Genomic DNA, 21,355 nt, shown 5'->3' with positions numbered 1-21,355 from the left:
CACCCTGTGGCAGACCCTGCAGCTGAATATAACACACTTGATTTCAGTAGCTGCTTCACAACCGGAACCATCCAGATGCTTCCCTCCACCATCAACTTTTCTGGACTGTGCACATGAGAGTTATCCTTAACACACATTCTCTGGTCCCAGATTTATACCAGCCTCACCCTATAGCACCCTACTGTCCCCGCACCCTCCTCCTAACAATTTCTGCCCCTCTGTCCCATCACCTCCTCCAATTCACATTTCCTCACCCTCATTGTGTGCTGATCCGTGCCAACACACCTGCCCAACTTTCCCCCTTTTCTGCTCCTCTCCTCTTCCATTCCCTGTCCCCCCCCCCCCCCCCAATTCCTCCCTCCTCTCTCCCCTTCAGCCTCCTGAGACACTGCACCTGGCAGCCTTCTTATGCGGCCACCTAGTCCCTGCAGGCTCTGCCAGACAGTGCTCTTCTCTCCCCCTACCTGTACCCTGCTATCCCTCCCCCTTCCCTTCCCCACTCTGGATTGCTGTTTTCATCCAATGCATTAAAGCCAAACCTACCAGAAATAGCGGCCACATGTCTGTCAGGTGTGCTTGCTTGTGTTAATGTGTGTGTGTGTGTTTTCTTTTCTGAAGAAGGCTTTGACCGAAAGCTAAATGCATAACAGTTTTTTCACTATTCCTGTTGGTAGTGCAGCTGAACATCTGCCACATTAGTTCAAAATATTAGAATCAGAACATTTTTTGCAATGTTGCAATTGATGAATGTGTGACAGAACACTGATTGATAGATGATCAGTTTGAATATTTTATTCCTCAAGATTATGCTGTTGGTAACACTATGTGTAGAAGTGAAGGAGAGAATAAAGATGACTAATATTTGTTAGAGATAGTGTAATGTTTTCTAACATAGATGATAACTCTTACTGTACTGTACTAGATGGAGAATTTAGTTGTATAAGACTTGCAAGAAGATGTCTCCTTTGGCATGGTCAACTTTTTGAAATCATCTATACAGTTATGTAGGTTAAGATCCCAGATATCACACATTGCAGCCATTCACCCTGGTGGGCCCTTGTTTGAAAGTACTTGACAAAAAATATCAGAAGTTTGCTTGATGCTCAATAGCATTAAAGAAGTAGTATTATGTGGACTGATTGCATTGGGTAATGGATGTGTATAAACTACTAGACTTTTTCATTTGTTCTCATTTTTTCTTTGTATCATTATTTTCCCACTTGGAATTTTTATGAAAGAGAATTAGTTACATTTACCTATTATAATATTCAATTATTTGAAAATGCCAATTTATCAGTTAAAAATGTAAGATGAAATAACCTATATATATCAACTGTGCAATGGTGTGAAAAACATATTTTTTGTCACAAAGATGTGCATCCTTTTCACATGGTAATCATCATATAAACATTTAAAACATAGCCTAAATTCCTTTTGCACTATTGACAAAATAACGCAGATGAAGATTTAAATGAAAGAAGGGAGTGTAGGTAAAATGAAATTCAAGTAAAATGAGGAATAGAAATAATGAATGCAATAACTTGGACCAAAAAATAGGATTTTTATATATATATATATATATATATATATATATATATATATATATATATATATATATATATATATATATAGCCAAGCTTGTGTCTGTATATGTGTGGATGGATATGTGTGTGTGTGTATGTGTGCGCGCGAGTGTATACCCGTCCTTTTTTCCCCCTAAGGTAAGTCTTTCCGCTCCCGGGATTGGAATGACTCCTTACCCTCTCCCCTAAAACCCACATCCTTTCGTCTTTCCCTCTCCTTCCCTCTTTCCTGATGAGGCAACAGTTTGTTGCGAAAGCTTCAATTTTGTGTGTGTGTCTGTGTTTGTTTGTGTGTCTATCGACCTGCCAGCGCTTTCGTTCAGTAAGTCACATCATCGTTGTTTTTTTTTATATATATATATATATATATATATATCTCAATATAATAGAGGGAAACATTCCACGTGGGAAAAATTATATATAAAAACAAAGATGAGGTGACTTACCGAACGAAAGCGCTGGCAGGTCGATAGACACACAAACAAACACAAACATACACACAAAATTCTAGCTTTCGCAACCAACGGTTGCCTCATCAGGAAAGAGGGAAGGAGAGGGAAAGATGAAAGGATGTGGGTTTTAAGGGAGAGGGTAAGGAGTCATTCCAATCCCGGGAGCGGAAAGACTTACCTTAGGGGGAAAAAAGGACAGGTATACACTCGCACACACACACATATCCATCCACACATACAGACACAAGCAGACATATTTAAAGACAAAGAGTTTGGGCAGAGATGTCAGTCGAGGTGGACGTGTAGAGGCAAAGAAGTTGTTGAAAGACAGGTGAGGTATGAGTGGCGGCAACTTGAAATTAGGAATTAGCGGAGATTGAGGCCTGGCGGATAACGAGAAGAGAGGATATACTGAAGGGCAAGTTCCCATCTCCGGAGTTCGGATAGGTTGGTGTTGGTGGGAAGTATCCAGATAACCCGGACGGTGTAACACTGTGCCAAGATGTGCTGGCTGTGCACCAAGGCATGTTTAGCCACCGGGTGATCCTCATTACCAACAAACACTGTCTGCCTGTGTCCATTCATGCGAATGGACAGTTTGTTGCTGGTCATTCCCACATAGAATGCATCACAGTGTAGGCAGGTCAGTTGGTAAATCACGTGGGTGCTTTCACATGTGGCTCTGCCTTTGATCGTGTACACCTTCCGGGTTACAGGACTGGAGTAGGTGGTGGTGGGAGGGTGCATGGGACAGGTTTTGCACCGGGGGCGGTTACAAGGATAGGAGCCAGAGGGTAGGGAAGGTGGTTTGGGGATTTCATAGGGATGAACTAACAGGTTACGAAGGTTAGGTGGACGGCGGAAAGACACTCTTGGCGGAGTGGGGAGGATTTCATGAAGGATGGATCTCATCTCAGGGCAGGATTTGAGGAAGTCGTATCCCTGCTGGAGTGCCACATTCAGAGTCTGGTCCAGTCCCGGAAAGTATCCTGTCACAAGTGGGGCACTTTTGTGGTTCTTCTGTGGGGGATTCTGGGTTTGGGGGGATGAGGAAGTGGCTCTGGTTATTTGCTTCTGTACCAGGCCGGGAGGGTAGTTGCGGGATGCGAAAGCTGTTGTCAGGTTGTTGGTGTAATGTTTCAGGGATTCCGGACTGGAGCAGATTCGTTTGCCACCTTCATCCTAAAATCCACAAACCCAATCATCCCGGCCGCCCCATTGTAGCTGGTTACCAAGCCCCCACAGAACGAATCTCTGCCTACGTAGATCAACACCTTCAACCCATTACATGCAGTCTCCCATCCTTCATCAAAGACACCAACCACTTCCTTGAACGCCTGGAATCCTTACCCAATCTGTTACCCCCGGAAACCATCCTTGTAACCATTGATGCCACTTCCTTATACACAAATATTCCGCATGTCCAGGGCCTCGCTGCGATGGAGCATTTCCTTTCACGCCGATCACCTGCCACCCTACCTAAAACCTCCTTCCTCATTACCTTAGCCAGCTTCATCCTGACCCACAACTTCTTCACTTTTGAAGGCCAGACATACCAACAATTAAAGGGAACAGCCATGGGTACCAGGATGGCCCCCTCGTACGCCAACCTATTCATGGGTCGCTTAGAGGAAGCCTTCTTGGTTACCCAGGTCTGCCAACCCAAAGTTTGGTACAGATTTATTGATGACATCTTCATGATCTGGACTCACAGTGAAGAAGAACTCCAGAATTTCCTCTCCAACCTCAACTCCTTTGGCTCCATCAGATTCACCTGGTCCTACTCCAAATCCCATGCCACTTTCCTTGACGTTGACCTCCACCTGTCCAATGGCCAACTTCACATGTCCGTCCACATCAAACCCACCAACAAGCAACAGTACCTCCATTATGACAGCTGCCACCCATTCCACATCAAACGGTCCCTTCCCTACAGCCTAGGTCTTCGTGGCAAACGAATCTGCTCCAGTCCGGAATCCCTGAAACATTACACCAACAACCTGACAACAGCTTTCGCATCCCGCAACTACCCTCCCGGCCTGGTACAGAAGCAAATAACCAGAGCCACTTCCTCATCCCCCCAAACCCAGAATCCCCCACAGAAGAACCACAAAAGTGCCCCACTTGTGACAGGATACTTTCCGGGACTGGACCAGACTCTGAATGTGGCACTCCAGCAGGGATACGACTTCCTCAAATCCTGCCCTGAGATGAGATCCATCCTTCATGAAATCCTCCCCACTCCGCCAAGAGTGTCTTTCCGCCGTCCACCTAACCTTCGTAACCTGTTAGTTCATCCCTATGAAATCCCCAAACCACCTTCCCTACCCTCTGGCTCCTATCCTTGTAACCGCCCCCGGTGCAAATCCTGTCCCATGCACCCTCCCACCACCACCTACTCCAGTCCTGTAACCCGGAAGGTGTACACGATCAAAGGCAGAGCCACATGTGAAAGCACCCACGTGATTTACCAACTGACCTGCCTACACTGTGATGCATTCTATGTGGGAATGACCAGCAACAAACTGTCCATTCGCATGAATGGACACAGGCAGACAGTGTTTGTTGGTAATGAGGATCACCCGGTGGCTAAACATGCCTTGGTGCACAGCCAGCACATCTTGGCACAGTGTTACACCGTCCGGGTTATCTGGATACTTCCCACCAACACCAACCTATCCGAACTCCGGAGATGGGAACTTGCCCTTCAGTATATCCTCTCTTCTCGTTATCCGCCAGGCCTCAATCTCCGCTAATTCCTAATTTCAAGTTGCCGCCACTCATACCTCACCTGTCTTTCAACAACTTCTTTGCCTCTACACGTCCACCTCGACTGACATCTCTGCCCAAACTCTTTGTCTTTAAATATGTCTGCTTGTGTCTGTATGTGTGGATGGATATGTGTGTGTGTGCGAGTGTATACCTGTCCTTTTTCCCCCCTAAGGTAAGTCTTTCCGCTCCCGGGATTGGAATGACTCCTTACCCTCTCCCTTAAAACCCACATCCTTTCATCTTTCCCTCTCCTTCCCTCTTTCCTGATGAGGCAACCGTTGGTTGCGAAAGCTAGAATTTTGTGTGTATGTTTGTGTTTGTTTGTGTGTCTATCGACCTGCCAGCGCTTTCGTTCGGTAAGTCACCTCATCTTTGTTTTTATATATATATATATATATATTCCCCCCATCAATTACTCACAAATGAGGGCAAATGGCTGAAGGGCGTAATACCTAGGATCTTAACCTACATTAACGCGTAGATGGTTTCAAAAAGTCGATCCAACTGCTGTGGACCTCTCCTTGTTAGTACAGAGAGTACCGTAATTGTTAATTCGTACAGATCTCCAGGTAGAGACGTAAATATAGTTCTTGAAAGATTTGAGCTGTTTATGAAAAAAATTTTGAAATCTAAAACAAAAGTCATTATCTACAGTGATTTTAAAATTGAAGTGACAAACAAAATGATGAGCATGTTACAAGAACCTTTTTTTAATACATTTAAATCTCTAAATTTGTTGTTGTGGTCTTCCGTCCAATGACTGGTTTAATGCAGCTCTCCATGTTACTCTATCCTGTGCAAGCCTCTTCATCTCCAAATAACTACTGCATCCTACATCTTTCTGAATCTGCTTATTATATTCATTTCTTGGTCTACCTCTATGATTTTCACCCACACTTCTTTCCAATATGAAATTGGTGATCCCTTGATGTCACAGAATGTGTCCTATCAGCTGATCTCTTCTTTCGGCCAAGTTGTGCCACAAATTTCTCGTCTCCCCAATTCTATTCAGTACTTCCTCATTAGTTAACCAACTGACCCATCTAATCTTCAGCATTCATCTGTAGCACCACATTTCAAAAGCCTCTACCCTCTTTTTACTTAAACTGTTTCACTTCCATACATTGAAATTCTTCAGAAAAGACCTCCTAATACTTAAATCTATATTCGATGTTAACAAATTTCTATTCTTGAGAAAGGCTTCTGTTGCCATTGCTAGTCTACATTTTATATCCTCTCTACTTTGTCCATCATCAGCTTTTGCTGCCCAAATGAAAAACCTCATCTACTACTTTAAGTGTTTCATTTCCTAATCTCATTCCCTTAGTATCCCCTGATATGATTTGCCTACATTTGCTTTTGTTGATTTTATGTCCTCTTTTCAAAACAACATCCATTCTGTTCAAATGCTCTTCCACGTCCTTTGCTATCTCTGACAGAATTACAATGTCACTGGAAAACCTCAAAGTTTTCACCTCTTCTCCCTGGACTTTAATTCCTACTCCAAATTTTTCTTTGGTTTCCTTTATGACATGTTCAATGTACACATTGAATAACACTGGGGATAGGCTACAACCCTGTCTCACTCCCTTCTCAACCACTGCTTCCCTTTCATGCCCTCAACTCTCATTACTGCCATCTGATTCCAGCACACATTGTAAATAACCTTTCGCTCCCTGTATTTTATCCCTGCTACCTTCAGAATTTCAAAGAGTGTACTCCAGTCAACAGTGTTAAAAGCTTTCTCTAAGTCTACAAATGCTATAGATGTAGGTTTATCTTTCCTTAAGATACCTTATGAGCCGCAGGTTCAGTATTGTCTCACAGGTTCCTACATTTCCCGAGAATCCAAACTGATCTTCTCTCCTACCAGTTTTTCCATTCTGCTGTAAAGGAGTCTTGTTAATATCTAGCAATTGTGACTTATCAAACTAATAGTTCAGTAATTTTCACACATTTTTGGAATTGGAATTACCACATTCTCCCACAGAATGTCATCTACTCCCGGGGCCTAGTTCCGACTTGGATCTTCTAGAGCTTTGTCAAATTCTTCTTGCAGTATCACATCTCCCATCTCATCTTCATCTACATCCACTTCCCTCTCTATAATATTGGTTTCAAGTTCATCCCTCTTATATAGACCCTCTATATACTCCTTCCACCTTTCAGGCTTCCTTTCTTTGCTTAGGACTGGTTTACTATTTGAGCTCTTGACATTCATACAGCTGCCTCTCTTTTTCCCAAAGGCCTCTTTAATTTTCCTGTAGGCAGTATCTATCCCTTTCCTCATGAAATATTCTTCTAAATCCATACATTTGTCCTCTAGCCATTCCTGTGTAGCAGTTTTCCATACCCTGTCAATCTCATTTTTTTTAATGTCTGTATTCCCTTTTGCCTGCTTCATTTGCTGCATTTTTAAATTTTCTCCTTTCATCGATTAAATTCAATATATCTTGTGTTATCCAAGGATTCCTACTAGGCCTTGTGTTTTACCTGTTTGATCCTCTACTGCCTTCACTATATCATCTCTTACAGCTACCCATCCATCTCCTACTGTTTTCCTTTCCCTTGTTCCTGTCAAACATTGCTTGATGCTGCCTCTGAAGCTCTCAACAATCTCTGGTTCTTTCAACCTACTCAGGTACCATCTCCTTAATTTCCCACCTTTTCCCAATTTCTTCAGTGTTTATCTACAGTTCATAACCAATAAATTGTGGTCAGAGTCAACATTTGCCCCTGGAAATGTCTTACAATTTAAAATATGATTCCTAAATCTCTGTCTAACGATTATAAAATCAATCTGTAGCTTTCTGCTGTCTCCCGGTCTCTTCCACGTATACAACCTTCTTTCATGATTCTTAAACCAAGTGTTAGTGATGATTAAATTATTTTTTTTTCTTTTTTTTCCCCCCCCCCCCCTTCAAAGAACTCCTTTGTAATCCTAATAAAACACAGGAGCTAATTCTGGGTTTGGCTATAGTCATGGAAAGTAAATCAGTAAAATTCTTAGACTTTCACACTGATTTGAAATTAAACTGGGAGGAACATACTGTATTAGCCATGTCTGCAAGTATCATCATCATCATCATCATCAAATCTGTGATCGAGGACCCTGTAGATCATGCGCTGACCTCACAATGCTCCTCCATAGATGGCGATCTTGTGCACTTTGGATCCAGTTGTCATGGACTCCTAGCTGGCAGAGGTCTTTCTGTAGCTCATCCTCCCATCACTTCCTGGGTCTTTTGATTGGATAGGTACCATCAGGTCTTCCCATAAGTATGGCTTTTGCCTGAGAGGTGTCTGGTCTCCTAGAAATGTGGCCTGCCAAGCTTATTCTCCGCACTTTCAGTTTGAACTACGTTCGGTTGCCTCATCAGCTCATACAGTTCTTGGTTTTTTTCTATGTCTCCACAAGCTCCCTTCCTGGACAGGTCCAAAGCATATTTCCTACAGCATACTGCTATGGGGGCACTCCTGCTATGTCAATGAAATTCTGAAAGTTATTTTAAAAAATCTGAATACTGATTACAGTTAAACCTAAGGAACAGTGCCATCTCAGATATTAACATTAATTAGTACATAAATCTACACAGCCTTGCTTACGTCAAAAGCAACTTAAATGAGTTCAACACCAGAGAGACTATACACCCTCACAACACCAGAGGCAAACTGAACCTTGATATACCGAGGCACCCACAAGGACTGCAAACTCATGCAAAATAACATGCTTAAAATTTTTTAATAAACTTCCAATATCCACTTGGACACTGTCCTATACTATTTTCAACATTAAGATATATGATTGGTTACTCAAAGACCCATTTTACAAGATAGACGAACTAATTGAAATTAGCATGATTAACATTAGTACTTACAGATATTTCTGAAAGATATGGAACTACATTGTAAAAACTCCCCTCTGAAAATTATTCTTAATTGTATATTTAATGTTCAAACCTATTCTGCTGTAAGTGGTTGGTGGTGAATAAACTGAATATTGAATTTTCTTCCAAATCATATATTGTGTTTTTAACTTGGGAACTGGGACATTAAAGAACTGTATAAACATTTAATTGTTATGTTTACATGAATCGAGATGCCTAGATGAATATAAAAAGGAAAAGATGTAGGGGAGGGGGTTGGAAGGGGGGAAAACGAGGTTATTACACCCCCCCCCCTTTCCTAGTACTGTGTGATGCCTAGAACAGACATTACTACCTATATGTCGACAGATGCTTTCACCCATCACTCGGATTTATGAGTCCCAAAGGGTCTGTGGCAGTGACTGTTGAGAGTGTCTCACCAACACTCTTGGTGATACAGGCCAGTTGTATATCAAGGCTACAACATTTGAGTAATTTTCTTAATTTATAGTACTTCAAAATGCAGGGAGGGCTCATGGTGTTGTTCACGAAATGAAAATATGACCTAAACATACCCCTCCACTGTTTTGTTACAATAATTTCTTCCCTGTGACTGCCGTTGTTGCAGAATTATACAGTTGTATTCTTAAGGTGACCTTGATGCTCGATGAGATCATGACACCACATCTACTATGATCTCCACACACTAGTACATGATGCAAGTCAATGTTATTCTCACTCCCTCCCCATCAGAGGGCAAATACAATGGGTAATAGTTCCGAACCAGGATTAATCTGATATCAGTGGCTCTGTCTGTTGCAATGATCCTAATGCCCCAAGATTCAATTTTTACCTAACAATTGAAAATCTAGGATGGAATAACAACAATACAGATATGATACAATGCTACCCATCACTGTCTACGATTCAATGCCTCCCCTATGTAGTGAGTAGCAAACACATCTACCTCATAAATCACTGAGTCACTTTTATTTTTCCAAGATACAGCATCATGCTCATGCAGCAATTTCCTGTCAGGCTGCTTAAGTTTAGGTGTGACATATGTGCCTTAAAGCCTCCATGTTACATCTGTGACACATGCATTTTGAAATCACAATCAGTCATCACTGGGTCATGCAAACTGACACTTACCCTTAGAAGTCTTGTCACAATGTAAGCTTTAGAGTTGCTGGATGGTTTTCAACCAAAATAGGACGACAAGAACAAAGAGGACCAATCCACATGTGTGGAAACCAACAAAAAATTACGTTTCATGTTAAGCTTCAAGGATAACACTACTCAATATGTAACAATATTATGAAAAGGAAATTTGCTACTCGCCATATAGTGGAGATGCTAAGGCACTGATAGGCACATTATGTTCAATACATCATTGGAATCTGGCATTATGGTGGGTGTCAGTGAAATGCACTGACCAGGGTTTCAAGCATGGAGTGTGACATTGCATATTATGGTATGTTTCTAGGGAGAAGTGTGGTTTCCTAGCATTAATAGGACCTGTAGCATCTGTGTAAGAGAATCAAAGCAGTCCCAGTTTTGTGTATCTCCTATGATCTTCATGATGTGCATGTACAGCTGTTCCTCTAACTACATAATCTCTCTTCAGTGTCACGTCACTCTTTTTGGCACTTAATAGTACTTACATCTTGATGTGTCTTAAGTAGAAAAACAATCCTTCCATCTCAATTATGCCTTAAACAATGTCTTGCATACATCTTCCAACACCATAGTTCATTCTACATGGCAGCACAATAAAACAACTAACTAATACCGCCCACGACAATCTCCTGTCTTCAGAGCCTACATACTGCAACAGTTTTCCTTTATAAGTAAAATCAGGACAGGCTGCTTTTCAGTGCCCACTTAAAACTGTAATATATTGATGAATTTGGAAACTTCACTGTTTACAAGTAATTATCAAGCAGAGTATAGAGCTCACACCTTCTATCGCATACCTTGTAACCACAGGATACAATCTGCATCCCTTAACCAGGATGTGTGGAGATGTGAATGTGCTTTCAAGGCCAATAAGAGATGTTAAAGTAGAATTATGCACTAACATTATGAGGAAGTGAAGAAAACATTTACCTTAATAGATCACTGAGTTGCTGTTCACTGCAGTCAACAAGAAGGCCGAGATGAATGAGGTTAAGTAATCTGGTGCGACCAAGAAAGTTTGGATCTGCTGATGAACGGAGGTCCGAATTGCCAACACGTTTGTGCCCTTTGTACATTCCTCGAGCACCACAGATCTTCCTTAGCAATCTTTTTCGCTCTTTCAGTAAGACTTCTGATCCACAACCCCTGTAAACAAATGACATAACATGAAAATTCATTACAAATATTTTCTGGCTGGCTGGTGAGGATGAGCGAATTGTTACTGCAATTATGAACACCACTTCTCTACTGTTAGATGTTTCATAACAAGAAAAATGATGACATGATGATGCAATACAATGATGACAAAAAAAGACAACCAAGATATTTTACATACAGTTCATGATCAAAACAGATTTCAGAATTTCAGTTTTTTAATGTGTGTTACTAAACGAAATGTAACAGGCCACTCATTGCATTTAGTAATCTTCTCACATGTTCCAAAACACACCACTGAAAACCATCATGCTCTGCACAATATTACTTTTACAACATGTTTGACATGACCTCATTCACCAAGAGCCAAATCAGCCAAAGATGTTACACGACATATACTGCTCATATTGCAAACAAAAGCAGCTTACACCTGTTTCACTAATAACTTATTTTTAATTTATTATTTCATATTGTTTCAATAATCAATATCAAAACTGACACTTGCAAATTTAATTTTAATATCAAAAACTTCCAAATAAATTAATTACTGCAGCAAGTTATTGAAAAAAGAGCCTTCCCAATACATCTAATTAACTTTGTAAAGGATTTTACAAAGAGACAAAAACTATAATCAAAGATGGAGATAGCTTCTGTAAACAATTAACAACAACACAAGGAGTTACACAATGATGTGGCCTGTCTCTAATTCTTTTCAACATCGAAGATGATCAAATAATAATTCAAGAAATGAAAATAATCTTCAGAGAACTGCCAATCAGTTTAGTTTCTTGGCTTCTAAATATAACATGAACATCTGCATTATTAAAACAAAGATTATGGCATTTAGGGAAAATCTCCTACACGATCTTAAAGTGGAGTACATAATGTTTAAGTGGAACAGGTAATACACTTTCAGTACCTCATCTGTGACATAGGATGAAATAAGATCCTAAAATTTAACACAATCTGTGGAACAGTTAAAAGTACAGAACAAAAAAAATTGAGGGAGGGAGGGAGGGGGAGGGGGGCATAAGAGACACAGATCAAGTTTTACGTCATTGCAGTACCTACTATTCCCTTTGGATCTGAAACCTGAGTGCCCAGCCAAAAGGATGTGACTACGATCCAGGCTGTGGAAATGAGATTTCACTATAGAGTTTAAAGGTGTCCCAGAGAAGATTACTTCAGAAATGAAGACAATAAGAATGAATTATAAGTTGATTTGATGCACAGCAAAAATAGATCTTAACATAAATACAGATCTAAACAGAAACAGACTGCGGAAACATGTAGATGGGTTGGATAGGATGTATGAATATAGACTTTCACAATAAATTATTCATTACAAATGTAGGGACAAGACAGAAGACCACAGAAGATATAGCTGGACCTCGTTGACCGGAACAGGTGAAATCACCTAATCCGTGAAGGGAGAAGAAGAAGGAGAAGGAGGAGGAGGAGGAGGAGGAGGCTCCGAAGAAGAACAAGAATTAATTACATACAAAATGACACTTTTCAAATTATTTTTGAACCAACATGATTCAAGTACAGATGTCACTTAACTATATATCTCACTTAGATTCATGCCTATACTTTGTTTAGATGTCATTTAAGTTATAAATTGTGGATTTAAAAAGAAATTATATATAAAGCTTCATTGGATTGCCATGTGAATTAAGTAAGTGTATCATGTTGTTTACTAAACAGTGAGAGCACAGTTCAATTAAAAAGAAGAGCATGTTCTCTCACTTAATGCCTGTGGAGCCCCACAGGTATGCCATCTGGTCCAGTTGCTTTTCCAAAGTTGAGCAGTTTTAGCCAATTTTCTATTCTGTGATCAGCTATCTCACTATCTGTCATTCCAGCTTTTGTGTAGTGGTTGAAAGGAGGGAGTCCATTACGATTTTCTGCAGCGAAACAATTTCAGAAGAGCAAATTGTATTCAGTCTTCTTTCTGTCAACTTCTGTTTCAGTGCTAGTATAGCCACTGAGCAACTGGAAAGATGATTTCAACCTGCTTACGGACATTACACAGGATGGTTTGTTTGTAAAAATTATATTTTCAAATTCATTGAACATTTCTTGCATTGCTATCCTTATGCTCTTTCTGGGTTCATTCATCTTTTGTTTATTTACTAAGCTTTGGCTTTGCCGAAATGGAAGACGAAGCTCGTTCTATTTTTGCAGCAACTCGAACCTTGGTAGGTCTTTTCCATCCCTCATGACTTTGATTGGGACATACTTGTCTACCTGTTTATCCCATTTATCTATTAGTGCTCCACATCTTTATCCTCAGAGTTTGTAATGTTGGCTACTTAAATACTCTGAACTTTGTATCCTGTAACTTCTAGGATAAAAATATTTTCCCACTTTTTTTAACAATCCTTGCACTACTTGATGCTATGACAGCCTTATGATCACCGATTCCCTCCCTGATGTTTAATGATTCCAAATGTAAGAGTCTGTTAGGTACTAGGAGATCTACTTGAAGTAACTGTCAGACAAGATATTCAGAACGATCTCACATGAATCCCTGTCTCTGTCACAAGTTTTAATGTCACTGTCACAAGTTTTAATGGCATGACTCTTACCATTTTATAGCTGACAAAGCTGTCACAGATGTTCTCTTTCCACTATTTCTTAACCTACATTAATCTACGCTCAAATCTTCCTCTGTTACACCTCATCCATTTAATAGTTGCTGTTATTAAAGGGTGATAATGACACTGTCTTTTCAAGGCATGCACATGAAAAGCAAGAATCTGTATTAAAGCCCCAACAGGTAAAAATTTAAATTTGTCATTAAGTTTTAATGATCTAGCTTTCAATTAGGACCATGGCAAAGGTAAAGTAAAACAAAAGCAGAATAATTACATATTTTAAAATGTTTCAGAAATTCATGGCACATCCTTTAAATAATGGCATCTTAAAGTTATCTGTTGCAATCACGTTGAAACCTGTCTGGATAATCAAGTGCATTAAAGAGCCCACTTCTAAGGCACAGGGAGGCATGCTGGCCCCAGATCAAATCTGCCCAGTGGATTCATGACTGTTCCAACTACAAACACAAGGAAACACATAGCCATAAAAGAGATACAGTTTACTGGGTCATGGAATACAATGACAATGATTTACTTGTCTCAAACAGATTTAACAACTGAGGTCCTGGAAGCCCATGCATGCCCTTTAAAAATGCTATCTGAATCAGGTGGCTTACCACACGACTCCCTCAGAGCTTCTGGCGATAGAGATCCAGTTTCCATTCCCACTGATAGTGGCGCATGCTCAGTGCAGTGGGAGCGCAGGAAGCAAACCAGTCGTCAGTGCTGACACATCCGTCACCACTGGGGTATGTGGAAATGGCCAGGCCTGCTCAACCCCTAGAGTGACCAGGGCCAACGAAGAGTACAGTCGACTCATGGCCCAAGGAAGGACACCTGTGCCCGTCCAGGAATGCAAATGATTTTGATGGCATATCATGAGCCAATCTTCGGTGCATACCATGAAGATGTGGTGATCACACTGACTCCGAATGATGCCCAGAATCCAGTGAGAATGCCACTCAAATGCTCTGACCCAAACTGGAGTGACAGGTGCGAACATTAGCAAAATTGACATCACTTGCGGACACATGCCTGGGACCAAGAGGCTGAGCAGTGTTCACAAGTGACAGCTGTGCAGGAGCTCAATGGGATCCTTAACTCCTATTGGCATCATTCTGTACGAGCTAAATAAAAATGTGAGAGCCTCCACGACTGGGGAATATTCTACGTGTTTGTACATCAGTGCCTTAAACATTTAGATGAGACATTCTGTCTCATCGTTTGACTGTGGATGGAAGGGAGGAACCGCTGTGTGTATAAAAGTCCTTTAAAGATTGTTCCACAGACAATAAGTTCGACAGAGCCTTGACAGTCACTATCACAGGTGGAACATAAAAGCCATACAGGAAAATGAGAAAAAGCATCTATTGCCAATAATCAGAAAGTGTCTAAAAAAGGATCAGCAAAATCAAGGAGGACTCTTTTCCAAATCTGTGCAAGAGCTGGTGGGAAAAAACAGTGTGCAGTGTCACCTGCTAGCCCAAATACTTGCGGCAAGTGTCTGGGTAAAATACGTGGCAGTGTGCCAACAGTTTTGAGCGAGAGATCCCCCAGCAGTGCTGATGTAATAAGTGGGCACCTCCCACAGCAGAGCTGCTGGAACCATGACATACAGAGTAAACTCTTCTGCCAACAGGTAAATAATGCCATCCAATACGGAAAGATGATGGCGTAACACACAAAAATTCTAAGGCAGATGCAATGCCTGATCTGGCAGAAGGTCATGTCACCCATGGTTTATCACATGTATGACCTGCTGGAGCACCGGATCTGGCACCATAGTACAGGCAATATGGGAACTTGTGATGGGGAAGAGGGGGACAGAGTAGAGATTGACATACTGCTGCTATGTGACCTTTTTTTACATTTTTAGCAAGAGGCCTGCTGCTTGGGGCCGGCCACCCTCTCATGCTGTACAAAACAAGAGGGGCATGAAGGAAGTAGCATTCGCTGTCCCTGTTGCTGATGACGGGTTTGTGCTGGCTGGGTTGGCTTGTTTGTACTGTGACTACCTCCTCTTCTACCAGAACAACAGGCTCCATGTATTGGGGCTGCAAGCTGTCAACATCACCCCAAGATTCGTAATTGGTGGGCCGCAGTGTGAGAGATATCAAACTATTTCTAATATAGGGTCCTCAAACTGAAAGGCATGCTGATGCACCTTGTTATCTGGAGCTGAACAGATGATTGCACCTCTGAGCATGATGCCCACATAAGCTCCTGAGATTTAGCTGACACATAACTGAGACCGTGGTTGCACAAGCTTTATTGCTGCAGCCATTTGTGACACTGGTAGAACTCAACAAATTCAACACACCCACGGGGACTGTATGCATACATTTGTGGTGTAGGAGAAAGCAAACAACACACAGCATCCAAAGAAATCAATGCTGAGTCTTGTAGAAGATGGCAGCAACTGGTAGTGTCTGTAATTCGCGTGTGTATGAAAGTTATAGTTCAGTAGTAAAAAACAACAAATATGTGCCTTGTAGTGATATTACTGTGAAGGTAAACGAACGAATAATCAGTCTGGAGAAAACTGTGGAAGTCCTACATAAAGAAATCGTATACCTGAAGAAAGAAAATCAGCAGTTACGACTCACTTAGAGAGCATGTGGGACTTCAGAAGCAGTAAATAACAAATCGCAGATATCGAAGGTAACATGTACTGTAAAGGAACCTCTGCTCTGCGAAACGGTTCGCCATAATAACAGCGTAGCAGCATTAAATAAACCACCAAGAAGAGTAAGGTTCGCCGACGTAAACAAATATTCGCAGCTCTGCCCGGTAGAAGACAGTGCAAAAGTCTGTAGGGTGAACGTAAGTAAGCTTTGTGAACGAAGTAATGAACAAGAAACATTCGCAGCAAAACGGGATAATGCCAAAAACAGCATAAGTAGCCGCAGTGTGAATGTTAGTAAGTTTCATGAACAAAGTAGCGATCAGGAAACATGCAGTGAAACATAATAGTGCTAATAAATATCAAAAAGGAATTCAAACAGGAGTGAAACAGTGTGATGGTCAAAGTTTAGTACATAAAACCTGTAAAATTACCTTATTGAGTGATAGCCAAGGTCGTAATGTTTCAATGTTACCTTAATGAAAACGTAAATCTCGAGTGTCTGGGGTAAGTGTATCCTTCAGCAGAAGCCAAGGATGTCTTACAAAACACTAACAAAAAGGCTTCTGAAGCTGATGTCATCATAATTATGACTGGAACAAATGACATAGCAAAAAACAACAGTGCGAACTTAATAAAAGGTTTAAGAAGCACATTACCAAGTATCACATCAAAAAAAGTGTTTGTTGTCGATGTTCCATTTAGATATGATCTTACAAAATGATCCTGCATAAATCGCGAGGTATTGGACGTAAACAAACGGCTATATCACCTGTGTTCGAAATTCAAAACTACCACAAAATCATTAAAGCTAGCGAGTTTGACAGGGAGTGCTATACACGACAAGGATTCCACCTCAACAACCAAGGAAGAAGATTAATCTCGAAACTGATTACCAAAACTGTGAGTAAAGAAATGGCCACCTTAACAGTAATACCGCTTGACCAGGGAAACCTGTAAAACCTGCTGGTCTGTCTGGCAAAATATTAACAGATATGCTCCAGAAGGATCAAAATAACCTTCAAACCATTCATTCTGAGTCCAGGAAACTAGATGTATCCAAACGTTGTCAAAATGAGGCCTGGCTACCAGCAGTAGACTTACAAACAACTCAAGATATCAGCTGTATAGAATTTCCCTGAAGAAGACAATCTGAACCCTCATCTTTACTGCCCAGGGTTAGCAAAAATAGTCTTCTGTTCTTACATATTAATATACAGTCTTTAAGAAAGAAGTTGGAAGAATTGCAGTACTGGTTAGAAACTTCCAACTGTGGTAAACTTAGTGTAAATGAGCACTGGCTATAGTCATCAGAAATTGACCTCAATATTCCATTTGGTTACTCCTTAGCTAGTAGTTACTGCAGATCAACAATTGGACATGGGGGTGTTGCAATATATATTAAGAATAGACTAAATCTACAATACTTTACTATTGATGTCACAGACCTGTGTATAGACACCATCTTTGAGGCTGCAGTTGTACATATACCTAAACATAGTATTATTGTTGCATCTGTATATCACACACCATCTTCTAGTGAATATGAATTTATGGTAAATTTTAAAAAACTGTTAGTCTTACTAACTAAGCCTAAATATAAATACCAAATAATCTTAATTTTTGGTGATATTAATATGGATATCAGGGTACAGAGTCATATCATATTGGAATTCTTGGATAGCGTAAGAGCTTTTGATTGCTATTGTCTAAATGATAAGCCTACAATATATAATGCATGCTTAGACAATATAATAAGTAATATCCATGAAAATAATGTTGAAATTGGAGTAGTGAAGTTAGGCCTAGCTGACCATGATGGCCTATGGATTACAGTTCTAGTCAGCATTCCGGATGAACAACACAAAACTGTTAGACCTATGAATGAATGCAACATAAGAGAGTTTAGAACTAGATTAAGGTCAGTTAACTGGAATGACATCTTATACAAAGATATGTGTGTGAATAACACAAGCAAATTATTTATAGAGGAAATTGCAAGAATATTTGATGAGTGTTGTCCCAGATTAGTAAAAAGACAGAATAATAACCAAGCTCATAAACCACAGAGACTAAATAATTGGTTTACACCATACCTCAACAGCATCAGGATTATGCTTCTTATGTTTAAGGACAGATCTCATAACAGCAACGAGTACAAAGAGAAGTACATTAGAATAAGAAAAATTTATAGATCTGAAATAAGTTTGGCAAAACGTAGGGCGAATGATAACTATATTCTTAAATCCACAAACAGCTGTAAAGCTGCCTGGGAAGTAATTAAAAGTGAAATAAATAGACCAACAACTCAACTAGCTATACCCATAGCCCCAGATATCTTAAACTTACACTTTGTTAACTTCAGTTTACAACAAGATTTGTCTCCCCTCAATGCCATGCTTGATGCTAAAACTCTTTTAGGTTCAAATAAGTATGCAGTCCATAAATTTGCTGGGCAACAGTAACTGAAAATGATGTTAGCAAAGCAATAGGCAAACTAAGTAGTTCCAGAGCAGAGGACTTCTATGGTCTGTCAAACTTTGTCATAAAGAAGATATCAAGTGATCTTCTGCCCCCCTCTAACCACTCTCATTAACTGTATATTACAGCAAGGGATTTTCCCCGACTGTTTGAAAATAGCAGTAACCATTCCCATATTTAAGAAAGGAGGTAAATCAAATCCAAGTAACTATTGCCCTATCTCATTAATCCCAATAATATCTAAAATAATCGAAGACTGTGTTCACCAACAAATGAATCACTATCTTGAGAGGAACAATTTGTTAAGCGACTCACAGTATGGATTCAGGTCTAAACTATCCACAGTTAAAGCAGTTGAAAATATTGTTAGTGATATATATGATGGCTTTGAAAATAAATTAATCTCATGTGCTACTCTCCTAGACCTGAGTAAAGCATTTGACACTGTATCTCATAGTACTTTGATCATGAAATTAAGACACTATGGCATGGAAGAGGACACCCTGAAATTATTAGAATCCTACTTAAGCAACAGAGTACAATTTGTTAGTGTAAATGGGCAGCTGTCAAACTCACAAACAATAAAAAGAGGTGTGCCACAGGGCTCCATACTTGGGCCCTTCCTGTTTGTAGTGTATGTTAATGATATGCCACAGTATTTACCCTGTAAAACAGTCCTCTATGCAGACGACACAACTTTTATCAATCCAGGACAGACTCGAATCTGTACGAGAAAAAAATAATATAATATTTGAAAAATCGGTTCATTGGTTTAGTGCGAACTCCCTAATCATAAATGAAACAAAAACTGAGGAAATATTCTTTAATTTGAAGGTATCAAACAAAGAAAATAAGTCCGTTAAACTGCTAGGAATGATGATTGACCAGAAACTTAGCTGGGATAAACATATCACATACGTCTGTTCTAAACTTGCACGTGCTATGTTCCTACTTTATAAGCTTAGGAGTAATGTCAGCCAAAACTTACTGCTGCATTCATATTTTGCTTATATCCACCCCCATCTTTCATATGGTATTCTGCTCTGGGGAAATTCTCCCAATTCAATATCAATTTTCAGATGGCAAAAAAAAGCTCTTCGATGTGTAGTGGGTTTATCTCCTAGGGATACATGCAGGGAACATTTCAAAAAACTTAACATCATGACAGTTCCTTGTTTGTACATCTATTATTGCTTACTACACATAAAAGAAAACATAGCTCAATATCCCCTTAGGTCATCTGTCCACACCCACAATACAAGACGAAACCACACAATTGATCTGCCATACTCTAGACTGTCTAAGATACATAATAGTTATATATAAAAACAAGGATGAGGTGACTTACCGAACAAAAGCGCTGGCAGGTCGATAGACACACAAACAAACACAAACATACACACAAAATTCTAGCTTTCGCAACCAACGGTTGCCTCGTCAGGAAAGAGGGAAGGAGAGGGAAAGATGAAAGGATGTGGGTTTTAAGGGAGAGGGTAAGGAGTCATTCCAATCCCGGGAGCGGAAAGACTTACCTTAGGGGGAAAAAAGGACAGGTATACACTCGCACACACACACATATCCATCCACACATACAGACACAAGCAGACATGTCTGCTTGTGTCTGTATGTGTGGATGGATATGTGTGTGTGTGCGAGTGTATACCTGTCCTTTTTTCCCCCTAAGGTAAGTCTGCTTGTGTCTGTATGTGTGGATGGATATGTGTGTGTGTGCGAGTGTATACCTGTCCTTTTTTCCCCCTAAGATAAGTCTTTCCGCTCCCGGGATTGGAATGACTCCTTACCCTCTCCCTTAAAACCCACATCCTTTCATCTTTCCCTCTCCTTCCCTCTTTCCTGACGAGGCAACCGTTGGTTGCGAAAGCTAGAATTTTGTGTGTATGTTTGTGTTTGTTTGTGTGTCTATCGACCTGCCAGCGCTTTCGTTCGGTAAGTCACCTCATCCTTGTTTTTACATATAATTTTTCCCACGTGGAATGTTTCCCTCTATTATATTGATACATAATAGTTAGAAACATTCCACGTGAGAAAAAAATATATCTAAAAACAAAGATGATGTGACTTACCAAACGAAAGTGCTGGCACGTCGATAGACACACAAACAAACACAAACATACACACAAAATTCAAGCTTTCGCAACAAACTGTTGCCTCATCAGGAAAGAGGGGAGGGAGAGGGAAAGACGAAAGGATGTGGGTTTTAAGGGAGAGGGTAAGGAGCCATTCCAATCCCGGGAGTGGAAAAACTTACCTTAGGGGGAAAAAAGGACAGGTTTACACTCGCACACACACACATATCCATCCATGTGTGTGTGTGCGAGTGTATACCTGTCCTTTTTTCCCCCTAAGGGGAATGACTCCTTACCCTCTCCCTTAAAACCCACATCCTTTCGTCTTTCCCTCTCCCTTCCCTCTTTCCTGGTGAGGCAACAGTTTGTTGCGAAAGCTTGAATTTTGTGTGTATGTTTGTGTGTCTATCGACGTGCCAGCGCTTTCGTTTGGTAAGTCACATCATCTTTGTTTTTAGATATACATAATAGTTATAAATATGTAGGCCTCGAACTGTTTAATATGCTCCCTAAAATTGTACAAACAGTATCTAAAAGTAAATTTAAGACAACATTGG

The 21,355-nt window shown here is 40.4% G+C and overlaps 1 protein-coding gene across 3 annotated transcripts in view; it reads right to left on the bottom strand.

Moving 5' to 3' along the window:
• The window catches only part of LOC126253173 (TATA box-binding protein-associated factor RNA polymerase I subunit B), a 341,351-nt gene that overhangs the window by 139,960 nt on the left and 180,036 nt on the right, over nucleotides 1–21,355 (bottom strand). For all 3 annotated transcript variants that reach the window (XM_049954330.1, XM_049954331.1, XM_049954332.1), the window contains one exon: nucleotides 10,783–10,998. In XM_049954330.1, the coding sequence (XP_049810287.1) occupies nucleotides 10,783–10,998 (216 nt within the window). The remainder of the gene's footprint in view (nucleotides 1–10,782; nucleotides 10,999–21,355) is intronic.

The sequence above is a fragment of the Schistocerca nitens genome, chromosome 4 (genome assembly GCF_023898315.1).
Source record: "Schistocerca nitens isolate TAMUIC-IGC-003100 chromosome 4, iqSchNite1.1, whole genome shotgun sequence".
Classification (NCBI taxonomy): Eukaryota; Metazoa; Arthropoda; class Insecta; order Orthoptera; family Acrididae; genus Schistocerca; species Schistocerca nitens.
This window is presented reverse-complemented; position numbering and strand designations above follow the sequence as displayed.